This window comes from Cervus elaphus, chromosome 20 (genome assembly GCF_910594005.1).
Source record: "Cervus elaphus chromosome 20, mCerEla1.1, whole genome shotgun sequence".
Classification (NCBI taxonomy): domain Eukaryota; kingdom Metazoa; phylum Chordata; class Mammalia; order Artiodactyla; family Cervidae; genus Cervus; species Cervus elaphus.
Genome location: NC_057834.1, coordinates 79,860,108 through 79,882,103, shown reverse-complemented (window position 1 = coordinate 79,882,103; position 21,996 = coordinate 79,860,108). Strand labels below are relative to the sequence as shown.

Genomic DNA, 21,996 nt, shown 5'->3' with positions numbered 1-21,996 from the left:
GTTAAGGATTTTGGATTTTATTCTAAATGCAACCAGAAACTTGACTCCTTACCAGAGTCATGACTCATCTGCTCACATTTAACCGGGTTAGTTGCTTATCCTTCTGCTCTATTCCAAAGCTCTCTACATCCCAGATAGCTTCACATCCAAGACTTCTCAGCTCAGCACCCTGGACTCCAGTGACCCCCCAAGCTCCTCCTCAATCAGGCTTCTCTCCACTTTCTCCTTGTCCCAAATTAGTCCACCTCTGAAAATCAAATTCCAGGATTCAATGTCAGACCATGACCTCTTATCAAGTCTACTTTTCTTCCACTCTATACCTATCATGCCTGTCCTCTGTTTAAAGTTTTTAAAATCTGATTAGAAAAAAAAATTGAAATATAAGCTCATCAGAATAAGTGAAAAGTTATTACTATTTCCTCCAACCCTATCAAGGCATGTAGGTTTTTCTACACCTTCCTCCATGCTCATACCAACATATGTGAACTGTCTCTACATATGTGCATATAAATGCTTGTTTTGATTATGAAAAGTTAATCATATCCAATACAAAACTCCAAGAGTTATTTTACCCTAAAAATAAAAATCACCAACAAATCTCTGATACAGGCTGAATTCCTTCTTTAAAGTGCTGCATATTGTTCCTGGTAGAGACGCTGCCCGTGGTTCCCCTCCGAAGGGAACTTCACTCATTGTTTCTACAACAAACTTGCTGACCCCAGAAAATCTTGAAGCAGACTCTTCAGTGGAGTGATGTGCTTCCAATATTGGTAGCTGGGAAAGCACTGATGCTTGTGACTGGAAAAGTCTGGGAGCAGAATGGTTTCTCACAGCACCGCATTGCAGGGTAAGAGGTTTCAGGCCATGAGAATTGAAGCCATGGTGCCTTTCACCACTTAGCTTCCTACTGCCCCAAAAATATGCAAGGCAGGCTGCTGGCAAACACTGAGGGAACCACAACCATGAGTAGGCAAGGAAAATTAAAATTCACTCACAGCGCTCTGAAAGAAAGATGGCCAACAGAACAGAAACAGGAGATGCCTACTGAAGTAAGACCAATGGAAGAAACAAGAGAATTTTAATGAAAATAGAATGGAATTACAGTGCAAAATACAAAAAAAACTCCAACATTTTTAGGAACTAAAATTCAAGACTTCTTATTTAGAAATTCAGTATCCAACAAAAAAGAGAATGACTGCCCCTGAGAATCATATAAGCGGTTAGAAACATCAGATGGAAGAAATGCCTCACAAGAAGTCCTGTAACAGATAGCCTGAGGGAAAAGGCAAATGGTGTGGAGGTCAGATCCAGCAGACAAAATTAGGAAGAGGGGAGGAATATGTAGAGACATAATAATCACATAAATAATGGAAGGAAACATTTAGAACTTAAGAGTCATGAGACCCTGAATATCAAGGATAAACGGAAAATCCTGCCAGCCTATTAGTACTGTGGGAATAAGGGCTTTCTTTCCTCGTCTGGGATGATGGGAAGCTGGAAGCAGACACTACTTGGGGACTCCAGGGGACTGACTGTGAGCCTCCCTGACACTGAGTTTGGTTCACATGCCAGAAAAACCCAATGTCTGTGCTTAATGCTTCACATGGAAACGTTAAGCATGGAGATTGCTGAAGTTCTAGTTCTGGTAAATTTCCTTTGTTATTCTGTGTCATTACATCTAAGTACCAACCTTAGGGTCTTTTCCTTCCATAGTCTAGCCAAAATATGGTGGGGACCAACTTTTAAATACCATATACACAAATTTATTTGATAAAATTAAAAATGTCTAAAATTAGAGAAAATATTCATAGATGAAGTAATGCATGACTGTTACAAGAAACCATTACCTTTATTTATGAAATATACATGAAGATAGTATAGTCATAGCTGAGAGAAGAGATTCTGGATACCTGCTACTTACTAGCTGTGTGACCTTGAGTGAGTTACTTTTCTGTGTTTTGGTTTCCTGAAAAGTAAATGTAATTAATAGCACCTATCTCATTAGACAAAGGGTAAATGAATTAATACATATATCAGAGTCAGAACTTTGGCATAGACTCAGTTCAGTTCGGTTCAGTCACTCAGTCGTGTCCGACTCTTTGCGACCCCATGAATTGCAGCATGTCAGGCCTCCCTGTCCATCACCAACTCCTGGAGTCTACTCAAACCCATGTCCATCGAGTCGGTGATGCCATCCAACCATCTCATCCTCTGTCGTCCCCTTCTCCTCCTGCCCCCAATCCCTCCCAGCATCAGAGTCTTTTCCAATGAGTCAACTCTTTGCATGAGGTGGCCAAAGTACTGGAGTTTCAGCTTCAGCATCAGTCCTTCCAATGAACACCCACAGACTAGTGCTCAATAAATAATAGCAATGCTGCTGCTGGGCTAATGCTGCTGTCACTGCTTACAACAGGAAAAAAGTATTGTACAGAGATTTTGGAGTCAGAAGACTCGAGTTCAAATACTAACTTTAAAACTCAAAGAGTTTTATACCACAGCCACAGGAGTAATCCCTCTTATACTCTTCATATTTAAAACAGGAAAATGAATACCTCCTTCTTTTAACATCCATCTATCTACCTATCCACAAACATCAAGTGTCTATATACCAGGTCTTGTGCTGTGGCTGAAATAGAAACATCAATAAGATACAGTTCTGTTCTTAAAGAGTTCACAGTCTAGTGGCAAATATTCAAGAACCTTAGTTTTTTTTCTTGAGAGTATTTTTTTTTTCTTTCATGAGAATATTTCTTAAGGCTGCCTTTGCCTAAGGAGATGAAGAAAGAACGACAGGGTTCAAGCATGTAACACAAGTACTATGATCTAAAATTAAAAGGCAACACTAATATTGTTAGCAATCGTTAGGCAAAAATTGTGGCCAGTTTCTGAAATTACTGTATTTTTGAAAAATACCATGAAGCAATTGGGTCACTGGGAAGTATGCCCCTGTGGATGATAACGGCAGTCTTAGGAGTGAGGGGACCAGAGAAAAGCAGGCCCTCATTTCTGGTCAGAGAAGCAGATAAAACATCTTGGAGGGACTGAGTTCAGTTCATAGGATCGACTGTGTAGTACACAACTTGCTGCTTTGAATGATCTTTTGAGACCTGAGTATCCTTTGAATAAACAGCTCTCAAGTCATTCTCCGAGAGGAGTCACTATTACTTGATTCTTTGTCAATTATATCCGACCCCTTGTAGAGTATCCTGACTTGACACATAGGGTAGGAGATTACAGAGAACATGTTCTTGGTGTCTCTTCTACTCCATCCCAATAACAAAGATCTCACTCTAAAGCTTCCTGGTATTAAGAGTGTTTATTTTGATCATCCCATGTGAGTTGGCCATGGGAAGGGGTAGGAAAAATCAGTCCTCTTTAATCTCTCAGTGAACTCAGGGGTTTCAGAATGTCTACACTAATAATATCAATCACTAACATAAGATGAACAAAAAAAAGACTATAAATTCACAGGAGAGACTAAAGACCTATTCTTTATAAAGGAACAATGCATGCCAACGTCATGACAGTTTTCATCTGTCACTGTCAGTTGACATTTAATGAAGCCATGACTTAGAATTCTATATTTAAAACCTCACAGGAATTATAATGGCATTTTAGCATATATTTGAAACAATATTAAGTACACTGAGACATTTGGCAACTTTAGAAAGTATGCAAATATATTATTAAAAATAATATTCAAAGTATTTTATTTTATTATATTAATATATATACATATAGGACTATAATGTAAAACAATTACATACATTATTTAAAATCATGTATTTGGCTCATAATGGGGCAAAGTTTATTACAAATTCATTTGAATGGTGGCTAGAGCCACAAAGAATGATTCTAGCTTCTTTTCTGTGTATAAAATATTCTAAAAACCAAAATAAATTAAATAGATATTAATCCAGAGTTAAGTGAAAACTACCCAGCAAAAAAGGAATACTAACATGTATCTTGTTTTAAAATTTCAATTGGATAATAAATTATGTTTCAAAAATCTTTACATAAAAGCCTAATAGCACCACTCATAAAGTACAGCAATAGATAACATATTTAATTTTTACCTAATTACATTTTACTCATAGTAAAAATCTATTGTTTATAGAAAGTAAAGCCAAAAATTTATCCAAACATTGTTACATAAGAGGTTTTAAGAAACTGTAAATAATTCTTAATACTCTCATTTTGATTCTCTGACTTTTCAAGACTATGTTGTATTTCTTTCAAACATACTTCCTGATGTTGTGCTTTCTAAATAAAAAAAAAATAAAAATAGTTAATAATTACAATATCAAAGGACAGTCATAATATAAAAATTTATATACACAATAGTTGAATACATAGTTTTTAAGTTTTTAAAAGAAAAAATCTTAGAGCTCACTTTTCTTTAAAATCTAGACTATTAGAGCACATACATGGTTGATCTCTCTGTGATAGTTTGTTGTAATACACACTCACTTAGCCCCAAATTATACATATTTAATATGATTAACTTAAATAGATTTTACTTAAAACTGTCACAATTTCTATTACATTTAACATAGCATATTTTAATACTAGTTTTTGTCATTTTCTTTGCTTAAAAGGCTGACTACTTTTGCTATCTTAAAAACTGACAGAATTCTAGTTTTGATAATATGAACATTTTATTTTTAGAATCTTTTAAAAACAAAATGAACTCAATATCATATGTGGTCTTTGAGGCAAACATTTAAAATGTAATGTATTTTTAAAATATTCAGTTGTGTGTAAATTCCCAAATAGATCTGTTTACTGAACTATTTTACATAGACAGGCTACAAGAATCACCTAGCTTCCAACTAAAATGCAGGAACCATGAGAAGAAAAATCCTTTATATCCTTCCGACCAGGTGTTCAGTGACACCAAATACCTTCTGAAACGGAGCAGTGCCCCCAAGGAAAGTGTAGTGGGTGGTATAAAACAACTCGCTAGGCTGCAGTCTACAAAGGCAAAGAATGACTATAATGGATCTTTGAGAAACATTCATTTTACTCAACAACTCGGAGGAAAAAATATTAATACAAACACACATATTATAAGGTAGAATGCAAAATGTACATAGATTTTAGTATAATATATAAGTATATAACATATTCCGAAGACATTTCAGGCTTCTTGATCTAGAGTAGGCCACTGAGGGTCACCCTTGGGTCTGGGTATCCATCCCACCTGCTCTCTCCCTCTGAAGCACTGGGCAGAAAACCTGTAGGGGCCTGCTACTGTGGGGCGGGCACTATGGAAGACAGCAGCATACAATTAACTATGAGACAGCCTCTCAGGGTGCTTACAATTCAGATGGAGCTAAGGTATGTATACAAAACAAATACCTGAAACTGCCAACTGAACTGCTCTTGGGAAGGGACAGAAATAAACCCATTTTTCAGCAATGTCTAAATCCAGGGTCAGAATTCTAAATTTTTACTACTGTAAAAATCATCAAGCTTAACAAAACATCAGATCTTAAATTTACTTATTTTAGCAGCTTTAACCAAGTACTGGGAATATTATAACACACATACCTCATTTTAATATACTTATTTTTTAGAAGTTTCAATTACATGCAGAATATTGCACATTTTATAATATAACAGAAACTGTGACTAAAAAAAATTGTGAAATAAAGTGAAGGCCTGTGCTAAACTAAAAATGAGAAATGTTTTGTTCTGATTAAATTGCCATGACACTTTTGACGGTAATAAAATTAATAATGATGGCTAAAATATTTAACTTTTGAACCTTTCATGTTGTCAATGGTTTACATGTTTGGGAATGAAAAAAATAGTTATCATAGAGTCTGGCTCCTGGAAAAAATAAAAGTACTATTATTTCCTATGTCACTGTTAAGTAGTTAGTTTTCAACTAAGTCAATCACAACTTGTGCTAGCTTTCATAGTATATCACACCAACTATTTCATGAATAGTTAGGAGAAAACATTTTGAAGACTAACTAAACACAGCCAATTTGGTATTCTCATTTTATGACTGAGTAGACCCAAGCATCCACCTCACATGCAGATATAATTAAACATCTAAATCATCAACTTGTAACTTCCTAAAATATACTATTCATCATTTAATACTATCAAAATCTAATCATAGTGTTTATCTTAAAAATGAAAAATTCATAATAGAAAGAAAACAAGTAAATGATATCTGTAACTTTCATTAAGCATCTGTCATGTAAAAATAATACGCAGAGAAAGGGCCTGATGAGACTTTGGGGGAAATGTAATAGAAGCTACCAAGGATGCAGGATAATAATTCTTTGGCCAAATGCTGACATTTTTATTTTTATGATTTATATTATTTGTTATTTTTAGTACTATCAGTAAAGTAATAGCCTTGATTCCCTTCACTTTAACTGTTTAACTAAAACTCCATGGTAAGAATGTTAAATGCTAACTTATTTTTAATGAAAATACATTAAGCCATACTAATACTTACACTGTTCATTTTGCAAACAAGTTGATTTTGTTCTTCATTTTTCTTTCTAAGCTCATTTTCCAGATCTACTATTTTGACTTGTAAAGCCCTTTCTCTAGATGACATTTTCTCTATTTCTTCAGAAACCTATAATTTTAATTGAAAGAGTAAAAGAGCTAAATGTGCTTTAAGATATAATTTAAAGCCTTGACATAATTATACTGTATCCTCTTCTGTCCAAATAGATATTATTTGGATATTAGACAACTTAACTAGAAAGGGTTTAAAGGTGTTCTATCTTGAGAAACACATATAGCATAAGCATGCATTCTCCTGTTTGGTATGGAAGTATCTGAAAAAGTAGCCTCAAGCGGAAGAGGTGTATATATTACCACAGATGTGACGTAGGCAGGTTTTCCCCAATACTATATTTCCACAACCTGCTGAGATTAACTGCCATGTTTTTACAGTATTTATATTTATCATGGCATCCAAAGTGGTGGTGGGACATAGAAAGTTCACAATCAATGCTGACTACAGACTTGGATGGAGAGAATTGGGGGCAGGGTAGATGATATTCACACCACACACCACATACACACACACACACACAAGATTGGTTTTTCATTCATTCACTTCCAAAATGGTCTGAATTTGAGTTTTCGTATTTCTCTGATGGTTTATTTCAGCAGAAAGTCTAGCTTAGCGATGTTATCCAAGGATTCAGATACATGGGAACCTATTTGCAGGAAAGGTGGGTTGGAACCACAAGAATGAAAGTGGAGGCAGAGACTAGTTCAGGAGCAAGGAGCTAGTAGGAAGGACTGTCCTCTAACCTAACTCCTACAGACTAAATTCTAAGTTATTATACAGTTATTTACAAAGATTTCTTGTGCACAAATTCCAAGGGTGATTGTGAGAGAAGAATTCTAACAGGATTTGAAGCTTTGGGAGAAAGAGCCCCCAGGACAAGTATCTGTGTCCTTTACAATGTCCTGCAGTGTGGACTGCAGTGACAGGGCAGTGATGGCACTCCTCATGTGGCAGGTGGAGACAGCTCCATATTTCACTGCAGCAGGAGAGAAAGGAGCGGGCAGACACATCTCCGAGGACTCTGAATACTTCCGAGAAGGAATCTGAGAGCACCCAGCATTTCCAAGGTTCATTTAGTCTGAACCCAGGCTCAAGTCACTTCTCCTCCCACAGGTTGGGACTGAGAAACCTGGATTACATTTCTATCATTGGCAGTACATTTTACTACTCAGCTTTCATTCAATGATATGTCTTTCAAAGTCAACTTAAAGAGCTTTCCCAGAAGTTAAAAAAAATAAAAATATGTCTATGTGACACTTAAGATTTCAAGGGTATCAGAAGTTCTCTCACTCTTGTGGAATTGCCTTTAACAGGCTTGCGAAAGACCACAAGTAGAAGAGTTCAGAGAGACATTTAAAGTCTGGTGTTGGACATGTTAAGTCTGAGTTGCTTAAAAATGTTAAGAGGAGATAAATAGCAGAGCATACGAATTTAGATGTCAAGAAAGAGAGAAGCCTGTGGCAGAGATATACTTCTGAGAGTCATCAGGGTATAGACAATCTCTTTCCAGTGTCATTCAATCCTATGAGGAAGCTCATCATCCCCATTTTATCAATTAAGAAACTAAAGTTTGGAAAGTAGCTTGCCCTGGGTTGGGATACAATGGGTCAGGGCCAGAATTCAAATCCACCTCTTGTGAATTCCAAAGCCCACCTCCTGTCTTTCAAGATTACATTTTCAAATCATTTGATAAATTTACCTCTTCTCTGAGATCTTCCTGAATCATTTCTCCTCATCTCCAGATTGAACTAACCCACCTGGAAGTGTCCCTTGTGTCTTCCCTACATTGTACTTCCCTACTTGCTGGGTGATACTGTCTGTTCACATGTTGTTTCCCTACTGAACTGTGAGTGTCCTGAGAGCTGAGGCCAGTTCTTACTCATCTTTGCATCAGAAGCACTAACAGAATGCTTCTCAACAGACAGTGAGATATTTATTAAATGCTAATCACACGGATTTAACTGGAAATTAATTCTTGTCCATATTTATTTTTACAACATTTGCCAAAGGGGAGTTAAGCTTTATAGCTCACTGAATCTCAATCAAAACCAAAAGGTTCAGTAACTTGCATATCTGCTCTGGTTTCATTAAAAAAAAGAAGATGGGCGATTCCTATAAAGTGTTTTCCATTCCTGCCCTTTACCCTGCCACATCACCATTTATTTAGTGAAGAACTCTGGACCAGTAATGTATCTCTTTAGCTCCAAAAGGGAAAAGTAGATAAAAAACAAAAATGTAATTGCTCCCTTCACCCTGTCATCAGGATAAAAACAATAACTAGGTTTGGCAAGATGAGATATCGTCTGTTTAAAAAGATGACTCTTTGGTAATCTAATTAAAACGTTTCTAAATAAAGGCCATCTGTACCTTTTGTCTTCCTTCTTCTAAAGCAGCTTCCAGCTGTCTGGCCAGTGCTGTATATTCTGCAGATTTCTCTTTAAACTTAAGATTGCTGTGCTTAAGACATTCTTCTTGGTTTGCCAGCTTCTTTTCAAGCTCTTTATTTTCCGCATCCATCTGTTCTAATTTTCTTTTTACAGAAGACATATATTTTTAAATTAGAGCGTGTAGAAAAAAAATGTAATACCAACTTTAAATCAATTTAATACTTACTGTTTAAGGTTTTCACACTTTAACTGAATAAGATAATTTTCTTCTTCCAGGGAAAGCTTTGTCAGAAGATTATGATTTTCATCAACCTAAAAGAGAAAAAAGTTTTCTTGGTCATTTTCTTTATAAGTGACTTCCAGAGAAATCTACATAGTTTATTGCTAGAACAATTACAAAAGAGAAAATGGTATAAATATTATTACCCCTACAGAGAGAGACACCAAGAAATATTACATTGTTAAGAAACAAATTCTTAAATTCCTGGATTTTTTAAAAAAACTATTGCTGCCTCATGGAAAATTATCTACTAAAATTTTTACTAAAAGATGGCAATTCAAACATTCTGAGTAATGTTTTATTGAAAAATAACATGTATTTTGTTAGGTAAATGTGAAGATTTTAAACAGTAACCTCCTATTGTTGGATACTTAGGATTATTCTTACACAGTTTTCTGATTCACCTACAGGCAGTGATTAATAATTGAATATCTGTCAAGTTGTAACTACTGAATAAAAACCATATTTATGAGAAGCAAAACAAAACAGATAAGCAAATCAACCAAATATACACTTGCCTACACCAAAACAGAATATTCTTCCCACTGCTTTAAAAGCTACATTTAAATAATGCAGTTTTGAAAAAAAATTTTTTTCTCATATTTCAGTTAGTGTGATTTGACATTTTCCTAGAAAAATCTCTTCTCAGGAGATAAACTCAGCAAAGTTTTGTTTGGGTTCTTTTAAAGAGATGATTTTCAATATTAAATCCAGATTAATTTGGAAGATAGGGAATTCTTCCTAAAATTATTTTGCAAATAAAAAGATGTGCCACCACCTTAGGACATGCTTCTTTGAAAAAAAAGATTAAAAAATATTTATTAAGTGTTTACTATGTGTTAGGCATTTAGTTAAGAGATGGCTATATGGAACCCATTGATCTCTCTCTTCTGATGCAGTGAAAAAGTATATGTTTAAAAAAATAATTGAGAATAATCCAAATAAATTTGTGCATAATTCTAACAGAAATAAATTCTAATTTTTATAAGGTAAATTACAATAATTTATCTTATCCTGACATCAAAAATATACATGTAAGCATAGCTTTGCTCCTTCTCTCATGCTATTACTGTCCTCAAATGTTTAAATATAGATTTGTATGAATAAACTAAATTAGCAATTTAACTACCATTTCTCATGATAAAATACTAACAAGAATAGCTTACAAAATAATCACAGTATTCACAAGAAACTGACACTTTATCAGCTTACTTAGATAAGAGTAAAATAATCAACCCCTGACAGGAGTGCCCTCAACTGGCGAAATTATTCCAAAGCATTTAACACGTCTAACGAAAATCAAAATGATGGCTGACACCTGGCCCTGAAGCTCCCTAACGGTGTGCGCCTGGTCTGCACACCTCCCCTTGTGGTGCTGCAGGCTCTCCTGACACTCCTGAAGCCTCTGTTCCACCGCTGTCAAGGAATCGCGGACTCGTTCTAACTCCTTCAGATGAGACTCCATCTGGCCTCTCATCTGAGTTGTAGCATTAGGGAAATAAGTGCAAGATCACACATTCAGCATTCATGTTTTTACTATCTTAAATACTAGATATGCCTGTAATATAATAAATACTTTAGGTATAAGAGTTTATAAAAAGAGATTTAACCAAATAAATAAGAATAAACTTCAAGTTCGATTGTGCTAAATAAGAATGAAAAGTGAAACTTTCTCAGTCATATCTGACTTTTTATGACCCCATGGACTGCCACCAGGCTCCTCTGTCCATGGAATTCTCCAGGCACATTCTGCCGATTCCTTCCCCAGGGGATCTTCCCGACCCAAGGATCAAACCTGGACCTCCTGCATGACAGGTTAATTCTTTACCATCTGAGCCACCAGGGAAGTCCACCCATTAAATAAGAACATAAGAATATAGAACACAAAAGTATGTTGGACTTTAATTAGTGTACAAAAAGTTTGTTGAGTAAATGAATATGGTGATATTAGCTTGCAGGGCGAATGTTTAAATTACTTAGGAAAGTAAACTTTTGACTGCATCCTGTCATTTATATGCAAGCACAGACATTACTAAGAAAGCTGGTACAGCAGTCTTCTGCTGTCCAGCCATCAGTCCGAAGTAACTTTAGACTTTTTTCCAAAATCTGATCTAGTAACGCAGATATTTTGAATAGAGCAGCCTTGCTGCACTCAGCGGAGTCGGAATTAGTGAAGTTTGCTGTATGTAAATTCAAAATACCTAATATCTGTAGTATTCAGGAAACTATAATTTGATCATTAATGTTACTATGTTACTAAGAACAAATCTAATTGTACCTATATTATCTCTGGGCTGCTACAATTCCTCGAGGCGGCACTTTTGTAGAGATGTGACAAGAAGCAACCATAAAAATTGCTTGAACTGATAATTAAGAGAAAATAACAAGACATAGGGCACCAAGAATGTTCATAGGGAAGAAAAACAAAAGCTAGACTTTTCCCCAAGACAGGGAATACCAAGAGCTACTATGCAACATCAGGCCTTCTGGATCACAAATGATAAAATTCGAAAAATGCCTGCCTCTGGGTCCCCAAACATCTAAGAGCCCATGAGAAAGACAAAGAGACTTAAAACAGTGGACAAGAAAAAGGAAGCATTTCACTTAAAAAAAAAGACAGCTTATCTGGTTTAATACCAGTAAGAAAACACTGTGACCTCACAGTATCTGAAAACCCTGCACAGGCCCCAGCCTCTTCAGCCTTTTGAACAGGTTTTCTAAAATAGACTTTTATTTATAGTGTTGCCTATAAAAGAGGAGGCATTTGCATTGGTATGTCTCATGAGAAAAAGTAATCAAGAGGTATGAAATGATTTCTTCTCTGGTCTGCTAAAAATAGGTGAAAAGTAGTAAGTTGCACATCTGATGGCCTACCTTTCTCTCTTTTAACCAGCAGAATGCCTGCTCTGACTGACTGCTTCTTCACACTGGTGTCTTACTCAGACTTCTCAATTCCAAGATGTGGGGGCAACCCAGAGACAGTCACCTTAGTACACTCAGTTGAACTAACCAGTAACATCCCATGACCTCCCCAGCCGCGAGTCAGGGGTGTCAGCGTCCTACAAGTTTCACTGCTTCCTTACCAAAAGCAATGTGAGAAGACCCAAAAAGGATGCGGTTTCATTTAAAAACTTAAAAATAGTCACAAAAACATCATAACTTGCCAACACTGACCTTCCCCTCATTCTTTCGCAATAGGGTGAAAAAAAAAGGAAATGATTCTGGGTTCTTTTTTTTTTTTTAATGTTACTTTTCTTCCAAAAAAGCATTTAGAAGAGAATATTTACTTTGTTTTTTTACACAAAAGATTTAGTATCAGAATAAAAAAGGTGAGATTAAAAATGAAAGTCAACTTTGCATGAAGCTCAATGATAACCACTTTTGATGCTCCTTTAGTCTCCTCTTGTATCAGAAAAATTAAACATTTATGTTATTTTTTAAATATTTAGGAAAAATTTTAAAAATATATTATCACATTTCAGGTGAAGAAATATTACTTCCTTAGACAACAAATTGCCACAGAAATCGAAAACAGATAATTCCTAAGTCTAAACTAAAGAAAATTAAAGAATTTATATAAAATTTATATAAAATAATTCATATAAAATTCATACAGTACAAAACATAAATAAAACATTTTATTATTTAAAATGTCAAGCTAACCTTTTTTAATTTTTTATTTTTGTTTTTTGTTATTAGGCTATTTTCTTGAAGCAAATTTTTGCATCTGCTTTTTACTATTTCAGCTGCTTCTTGCACCTTTTGTATCTGAAAATAAAAAATATTATTACAGTAATATGCATTATTTTCTTATTAGAACCATTATATGAAATAAAAAGCTAAAAATGTGAATTTAAATTTTTAAATTTCAATTTTAAACCCATTATCATTATCCTATTAGTACCGTCAGTATGTTTATCTAATGTTATTCCTTCTTTAAATACACGAATCACTCAGTGCTCTACTCTAATCCACAGTCCTTTTGTGATTTACCTGTCTTTTCCCATAATATTTCTAGAATCTTCACCTGAGCTCTGAATATTAGAGAGAAACCTTCATTAGCAGGTCAATGTCACTTTAAAGAATTGGTCTCTGGTCCAAACTAGCTCCCAAAGCAACTACTTCACTCTACAAATCAAAATATGTTTAAAAAAAAAAAAAAACCTAAGCACTTTATGCAAGACCCAGAGCCAAGAATATACTCATCCACAGTATTCTTGATGGAGGGTTGAATCAGAACCACCAGCTGGAAGACCCAGATGATATTTCCAGTGAGGCATCACACAGTCCATCACAGCCTCCACTCTTACCTCCAGCAGGGATAACTGGAATATTCTAACTAAATTTTAGTCTCAATTCCAGTTTCCCATCTAAACCATGGGAATGGAGTCCTTCCTACTTACCTACATTATTTCCCTCCTTCAGCTTTAACCTTTAGTCCATTATCCTTCAATTCAAACACTCTCTTTCAAGGAAATAAAATCTTTATTGACCAATTTGTTACCCATCATTCAAGGACCTGCATATGTCCTATCTTTCAAATGAATTTTTTCTTAAATACTGTATTTCTAAATCATAAGCTTTTCTATAAATTACCAATTAACATATGCTCTATTCAATACATATGTTCTTTTCCAGGTCTTTCATGAGAATAAATCTAAATTATATTTTATTAAGATGCAAAGAGGAAATATTGCGCTTTAATGACCCTTGAATGGAGTCATTACTCTAAATCAATACCATTAAAAATACAAGATGACAAATATAACTAAAATTAACTAACAAGATTACTATAAGTTCCATTACACCTATGCAATTAATTTTATATCACTTTTAGGAATATCCAGTATAAACACAGCACATTTGAATTAGGACTAAGAAGAATCATTTTATGAATTTGGGACCTTAAGAAATATTTTGAGATAAATCATATTTTAACACAATAACTCCATCTTTCCTCAGTTCTGCTTTTTTAAACCATAAACAAATACAATGTTTAAATTATCTACCAAATTTAACAAACATTAAAATAAATGCAATGGTCACCTGAGTTTTATAAACTTCAATAAGGGTTTTCTGTTGTTTTTCTACTTCTTGCAATTCTAAGAGTTCATTTTCAACAGAGGCAATCTCATCCTTCAAAGCAGCAAGTGTACTCTATTAAGGAATATATAAATAGATTTTATAAATCATTAGAATTCATTTGTACTTCAATACATTAAAAATTAACTCATTTATCAACAAAGCTAATAAAATTAGCTTATTTCTGACTGCATATGATTACCATTAAAATTAAGAATTTCAAAAAGTAATTTATTAAAAACATATTTTTAAACTTTAAAAATTTATTGACCTAAAAGACTTGAACAATAGAAAGACCACATTCCTGGAAGGGGAGACTCAATACTATTGACATATCAGTTTTTTACAAATCAATACAACTTTACTATAATTACAACCAAAACAGTTGAGGGGAAGAGGAATATGAGAAAATTAACTTAAAATTCATATGGAAAAATAGAAGAGACTAATAACAATTTTAAAGGATACTAAGTAGAGAATCTCAGTACTTATTAGATATTAAAATGTATGCTGTTGTTCAGTCGCCAAGTCGTGTCTGACTCTGCGACCCCTCTCTATATAATACAGAAGTCTATGGAATAGAAAAAAAATATATTAAGATTATATTTAGTATATGACAAAGATTGAATTTTTAAATAAACAGGGAAAATATGGATCACTATAATGGTAATAAGACAATCATTCATTAGGAAAAAACAGGTTAACAATATACCTTCAGCAAACATGATTTTTACATTGGTCAATTATATATTTATTTTAATGTGTTAAATATTAAAAAAAAATTAAGCTTACACTTTTTTTCACAGAAGATTCAGGTAAAATTTAATTTTAGAATAGTAAAAACCTAACTAAGCATAAAATTAAAAAGGATATCAAGAACTCTAAGAGTCTGAAATTTTTACCCTCCAAGACTACCAGTTAGCCTAGCATAGTCATGGTTACTAGCAGAAGACAGAAGACTCCTGGGTGAGTCTTATATCAGTGTTTGTGTTAGTTTCCTAAGCCTCACTTCCTCCAAAGCAATACCAAGAGGGCCGATGACACCTGTATACACAGTGAGACGTATAGAGAAGCAACTCCAAATTTAGGGAACCCAAATCTCTTATAACAGGCAGTAAGCATACCTTTTGGTAGAAGGAAACACTACTATCTCCCAAGGATATTCACTATACAAACATCCTTGAAAAGATAAGTCTGTTTCTCGATCATAGTCAGTACACTGCTCCCAAGATACACAGAAATGTGAGAGACTAACAAAGGAAGCCATAAAGGAAAAAAAAAAAATATATATATATATATATATACACACACACACACATTATACACACACACGCACATACACATATACATACATAGGTTCATATGTATCGCCAAAATTTCAGAGCCCTCAAAGTACTAAACAGGCTAACAAAATGTGCAACAAAGTGAAGGATTATGACAAATGATTAATACCCTTAATATAGAGAGAGCCCTTATATAATAATTTTGAAAAAAAAAAAAAAAGACACGTAAAGGATAATTAGTAGGTAATTCCAAAAGGCAGAAATGGAAATGATGAAAAATACATGAAAAAATATGCTTACCAGTTATTACAAAATGCCCTAAGCACTGGTTATAGTCTTTCAGTAGTGAACATAAAGAGCAAAAACCCCTTCCATCATAAGCTTAATGTACCCCATGTATAGACAGACAAAAACAAGGAGTATATAGACAAAGAAAACAAGAACAAGATGTAAGATATATCATACAGGATAGCAAGATAGTAAGGACAAGTTGAGAATGGGCCACCAGGAAGGCCTCCTGAAAAAGACTCTGGAGTAAACACCAAAAGGATGTGTTGCTTTGAGGAAAGAGGCCATAGTGGGAGAAAACCTGGTCAGTTAGAGGAAAACAGAAAGAAGGCCAATGTAGCAGAAAGCAAGAAAAAGGGAAGTGTGGAAGAAGATAAGGTCAGAGAGGTAATGTCAGAGGTCAGATAGTATAATGCCTTGTAGAGGTTTACTCCATTAACCAAGAGCAGTGGCATGGTCTGAAGACGACTTACATTTTTATAGGAACTACTCTACTACTACACTGAATGCTGACTACAGGGGCAACGGCAGAAGCAGAGAAGACATAGGAAGTCACTATAATGAGAGATGACAGTGGGCTGAACCAGGACAATGACAGTGAAGCTGGTGAGAAGTGGTTAAATTCTGGATGTATTTGAAGTAGATCTGCTGACAAACTGGATTGTCGGTATGAGAGAAAGGAGTCAAGTAATAGAAAGGATGACTGCTATTAACTGAGGCAAGGGAAACTTTGTAGGATGAACCATACTGAAGAATATAGGAGCTCTATTTTGGACATGATAACTTTGAGACATCTATGAAATATCCAAGAGATTTCAAGTAAGCAGTAGAACACATAATATGTCTGGAATTCAGGGCCAAGGTCTAGGCTAGAGATATAGATTTGAGAGCCGTCAGGATATAGATGGTATCTAAATCCCCAAAACTAGGTAAGATCACTTATCAAATTTGGAGAGATATGTTTTAAAATTGTCAAATGTTGCCAAAAGTATAAGGACCCATTTATGATGAGTGATTTGGAAATATATAACACTAACATTAAGAATGGGTCTTTCTTTTGACCATATAATTCTACTTCCAGAAATTTATCCTAAAATATATATATATATAATATATGCAAAAAGACTAAAACCATCCATATTTTTATTTATAATAGAAAAAAATCTGAAAGTAATACAAAATCCCAATTATATATATGCTAAAATAGTAACTTAATTTCTTTCATTTGTGAGATCATAGGTGATTTTTAGATTTATCCTCTTGTGCTTTTCTGTTTTTCAAACTTTCTATAATGAACAAATAGAACTTTGTAACCCTCCAAATAATTTTTGTTGTTTTTAATAGAGGAGGTCACTGGGCCTTGGAAACAGTATCAGCTAGTATCATCTTCATTTGAAACTAAAATCAAAAATTATTCCGAAATAAGAGAAAGTAACAAAATACAACATCTAGACAATTTTACATTGTATATAACATATGTTTTTCCTTGAACAAAATTCAGAGAATGTGTTAAAAATACATATTTTTGAATTATTAATACAATATGATAACATATAAACTTTAACTCAATGATTTTTATATGTAATTAAAAACCAGACTTATAATTAATGAAATATCCTAATTCCCTCTCTGAAGGATATCAAGGAAATTAAGAAAATATAAACATAATCAATAAAGCTGCTTCCTCTTCTACAACAAAACATGTAAAGAATTCATTCAAAAGAATAATATACTTAGGAATAAATTTACCAAAAGAAACAAAAGTCCTGTGTACAGAAAACTATAAAACACTGATGAAAGAAATCAAAGATGATACAAATAGATGGAGAAATATATATACCATGTTCTTGGATTGGAGAGTCAATATAGTGAACATGAGTACACTACCCAAAGCAATCTGTAGATTCAATTCAATCCCTATCAAACTACCAACAGTAATTTTCACAGAACTAGAACAAATAATTTCACAATTTCTATGGAAACACAAAAGACCCTGAATAGCCAAAGCAATCTTGAGAAAGAAGAATGATATTGGAGGAGTCAACCTTCCTGACTTCAGACTATACTACAAAGCTACAGACATCAAGACAGTATAGTTCTGGCACAAAGACAGAAATATAGATCAATGGAACAAAATAGAAAGTCCAGAGATAAATGCATGAATGTATAGATACCTTATCATTGACAAAAGAGGCAAAAATGTACAATGGAGAAAAGATAGTCTCTTTAACAAGTGGTGCTGGGAAAACTGGTCAACTACCTGCAAAAGAATGAGACTAGAACACTTTTTAACACTGTACACAAAAATAAACTCAAAACAGGTTAAAAACCTAAATGTAAGACCAGAGACTATAAAACTCTTAGAGGAAAACATAGACACAACACTCTCTGACATAAATCTCAGCAAAAACCACTATAACCCACCTCCCAGAGTAATGGAAATAAAAACAAAGGAACTATAGGCAAGGTGAAAAGACAGCCCTCAGAATGGGAGTAATAATAGCAAACAAAACAACTGACAAAGAATTAATCTCCAAAATATATAAGCAATTCATACAGCTCAATACCAGAAAAATGAACAACCCAATCAAAAAATGGGCAAAAAAACCTAAACAGACATTTCTCTAAAGAAGACATACAGATGACTAATAAACACCAAGAAAAGATGCTCAACTTCACTCATTATTAGAGAAATGCAAATTAAAACCACAATGAGGTATCATCTCATGCAGATCAGAATGGAATCATCAAAAAGTCCACAAACAATAAATGCTGGAAAGGGTGTAGAGAAAAGGGAACCCTCTTTCACTGTTGGTGAGAATGTATACTAGTACAGCCACTATGGAGCACAGTGTGGAGATTCCTTTAAAAATTGCGAACAGAACTGCCCTACAACCCAGCAATTCCACTGCTGGGCATATACCCAGAGGAAACAAGAACTAAAAGAGACACATTTCAGTACCCCAGTGTTCACTGCAGCACTGTTTACAATAGTTAGGACATGGAAGCAACCTAGACATCCACTGGTAGATAAATGGGTAAGAAAGTTGTGGTACATATACACAATGGAATATTACTCAGCTACAAAAAGGAATGTATTTGAGTCAGTTCTAATGATGAACCTGGATGAACAAGAGCCTATTATAAAGAGTGAAGCAAGTCAGAAAGGAAAGAAATTATACTAACATAATGTATATTGACACATGTATATGGAATTTAGAAAGATGGTACCAATGATCCTACCTGAATGGCAGCAGAGAAGTCACAGATGTCAAGAACAGACTTTTGGACTCAGTGGGAGATGGCAAGGGTGGATGATTTGCGAGAATACCATTGAAACATGCATGTACATTACCATATGTAAAACAGATGACCAGTGCAAGTTCAAGGCATGAAGCAGGGCACCCAAAGCTGGTGTTCTGGGACAACCCAGAGGGATGGGGTGGGAAGAGAGGTGGGAGGGGGATTCTAGATAGGGGGTCACGTGTATACCTGTGGCTAATTCATGTTGATGTGTGGCAAAATCCATTACAATACTGTAAAGTAATTATCTTCCAATCAAAATAAATTAATAGGAAAAAAAAGAATTTGTTCAATAAATATTGAACGAGAACTAACTATATGTCAGACCTCCCCTAGGCATCCTCTACATAAAAGATGGAAGTTTGTGAGGAAAGATTTATCCTAATTGAGGAGACTTTGGGAGGAAGGAGTATTTAAACTCAACTTTAAAGAAAAGGTAGGATTTATATACTCAAGAAAAAAAATTCCAAACTGTAACAATAGTAAAACTATAGGGATAGAAGAAAACATGAACAAACTGCAGGAAATAAGCAATATTCATATTTGGCTAGAGCTCGGGATCTCTAGAAGGCTCCATTATCGAGTCTCCCTTGTAACTAGAGGGAGCCATATATTAATACCTAAATAAGGCGCTTGCCTGGAAAATCCCATGGGAGAAGCCTGGGAGGCTACAGCCCATAGGGTCACAAAGAGTCGGACACAACTGAGTGACCATACTTAAGGAGAAGAATCAGGTGGTATGGAACTTTTAGGAAGTCTCCATAAAGAGGAGGAAATGGGGGGAAAGGGAGAGATAATCTTTTGTTTCCCTCCATCCTGTTGTTTGAATCTTGGATATATAATGGATGGAGCCCCATCACCCATTTGAATGGCAGGGTAGAGAGCTAAAAAGTAGCTCAGTTCTCTGATGCCACTCTGGTTTTGAACTGCCAAATCTCGCCTTTTTTCCTGTAAACAGATTTTTTTTTGTCTTCTATTTACTGTCCTCCAAAAACAGTATTAAGGAACTGAAAATGATGTCATCCTCTTTAATCAGGTCTCATCAGGTTACATATATCTATGAGTGGGAACTCAAATATCCCTTTTCTCAAGAAGTATAAAAGCTTCTATATCTTTTCTTTGGTACATAAAACTCAATTGTCCCTCAGATTTGATTAAGTTGGAAAATTCTTTCTGGTTATGAAGCAGCCAAAAAATATACTTTCTGGTTTCAAATGGACCAAGCCTGAGGCCATATCCTATCATAACCATGACACCTAGAAATAATCTTATGCATTAAAGTTAATGTAATTTTGGAGATTCACCTAAACTGCTAAAATTGGAGAATAAATAAATTCTCTTAGGTTGAGACAAAGAGAGTTATTCAGCTTCATAAATCTTATTCAGTACAACTAAAAACGATTTTTACATGTATCTGTGTACACAACTGTAAACATTTAAATATATAAGTATTGTCCATATATAAGTATATAAAGATACAAAGATATAGTTTTAGAATTACTTATTATAATGATATTCCAAAACTCTGAGAAACATAAAAGATAAATGATACAACAGCATACTTCTAAACATGTTACTTCAAGCTACTTCTACAAAGGACTAAGTTGTCATTATACAACATGATATACATACACACAAACACATAATACCTTTAATTTTGTATTCTCAAGATTCAGAGTTTCATTTTCATATTCAATTGAGTGAAGTTTTCTAAGAATTTCTTCACATGAAATTTTTCCATGCTCTTCCATTTTCTTCAGATCTTCCAAAAGATTAATGATTTGCCTTTATAAAAGCCATAGAAATTTTAATTCAAACAATATATATCTTAAGTGTGCTTCTGAAGTTATTCTTTGTACAGTTTCAAAAGTTAATCACACTCAGAACAAAGGAATTAGGAAACCATAATCTATAAGGTTACTTCTACCTGAATAACTGATTAGAAATAATTATCCATGGATGACACTAATGAAAGAGTACACAATATTCTCTTCACTAGTCAGTAAAACATCTAAACTATGATCCACAGGCAGGCCTGTCTTTCTGTCATTCATACATGCATATACACATACACACAATTTTGGGAAAGAGATAAATAAAAGGATCAAGTAAGATATTAATTAATCTTTAGAAGCAAATAATATATACTACTTTTCAGTTAAAAAGTTGAAGAAAATATACAGAAAGTGAAACATTCAAAAGCAAATGTATAGTTCTTTATTGTTAACTTATTAATAACAAATAACAAAATATAAAACATACATATTTTTACTCAGATTTTCTTTGTTATGCATTTAAGACACTTTAAGGATCAATAATTTGTGAATAAAATGAATCTTAATGGGTAATAATTTTTAACTGCATTTTTAAAGTAGAGTAAGAAAAGTTTATAAATTATAAATAGCAAACACAGCAAATCAGACAATAGCTTTACATATGTAATTCATAGGAACCATATATAAACTACTCAAAGAGGAAAGAACTGAAAACATTTTTTTTTTTTTTTAAACATTTCTTATAAAACAGTAAAAGGACTCTCTTTTTTCTTACTTTTTCATTGTTTCAATCTGAACTTCCAACTCGGTTTTCTCTATTACAATTTTCTCATAATGACTTTTCCAGGCATTGGAAGCTGAAACTGTTTCAGACAACTTGGCTTCCTAAAAAATACATAAAGTACTCATCTTGTAATTTAATAACACTAGTTTTGTTCTAAAAACAAACACATTATTAACAAGGAAACCCTCGCCCTATAAGTTATGGAACTTTTGTTACAGAAAATTTCAGTGTACAGATATGAACACAGGAAAACATTAAAGTAAA

The 21,996-nt window shown here is 34.1% G+C and overlaps 1 protein-coding gene across 1 annotated transcript in view; it reads right to left on the bottom strand.

Moving 5' to 3' along the window:
• Positions 1 to 3,301: 3,301 nt before the first annotated feature.
• ODF2L (outer dense fiber of sperm tails 2 like) overlaps positions 3,302 to 21,996 on the bottom strand; it is a 36,759-nt gene continuing 18,064 nt past the window's right edge. Inside the window, 9 exon segments of the mRNA XM_043877267.1 lie at positions 3,302 to 4,263; positions 6,479 to 6,604; positions 8,918 to 9,080; positions 9,164 to 9,249; positions 10,536 to 10,694; positions 12,881 to 12,985; positions 14,264 to 14,374; positions 20,823 to 20,958; positions 21,724 to 21,833. Coding sequence (XP_043733202.1) covers positions 4,135 to 4,263; positions 6,479 to 6,604; positions 8,918 to 9,080; positions 9,164 to 9,249; positions 10,536 to 10,694; positions 12,881 to 12,985; positions 14,264 to 14,374; positions 20,823 to 20,958; positions 21,724 to 21,833 — 1,125 coding nt within the window. The 3' untranslated portion in view covers positions 3,302 to 4,134.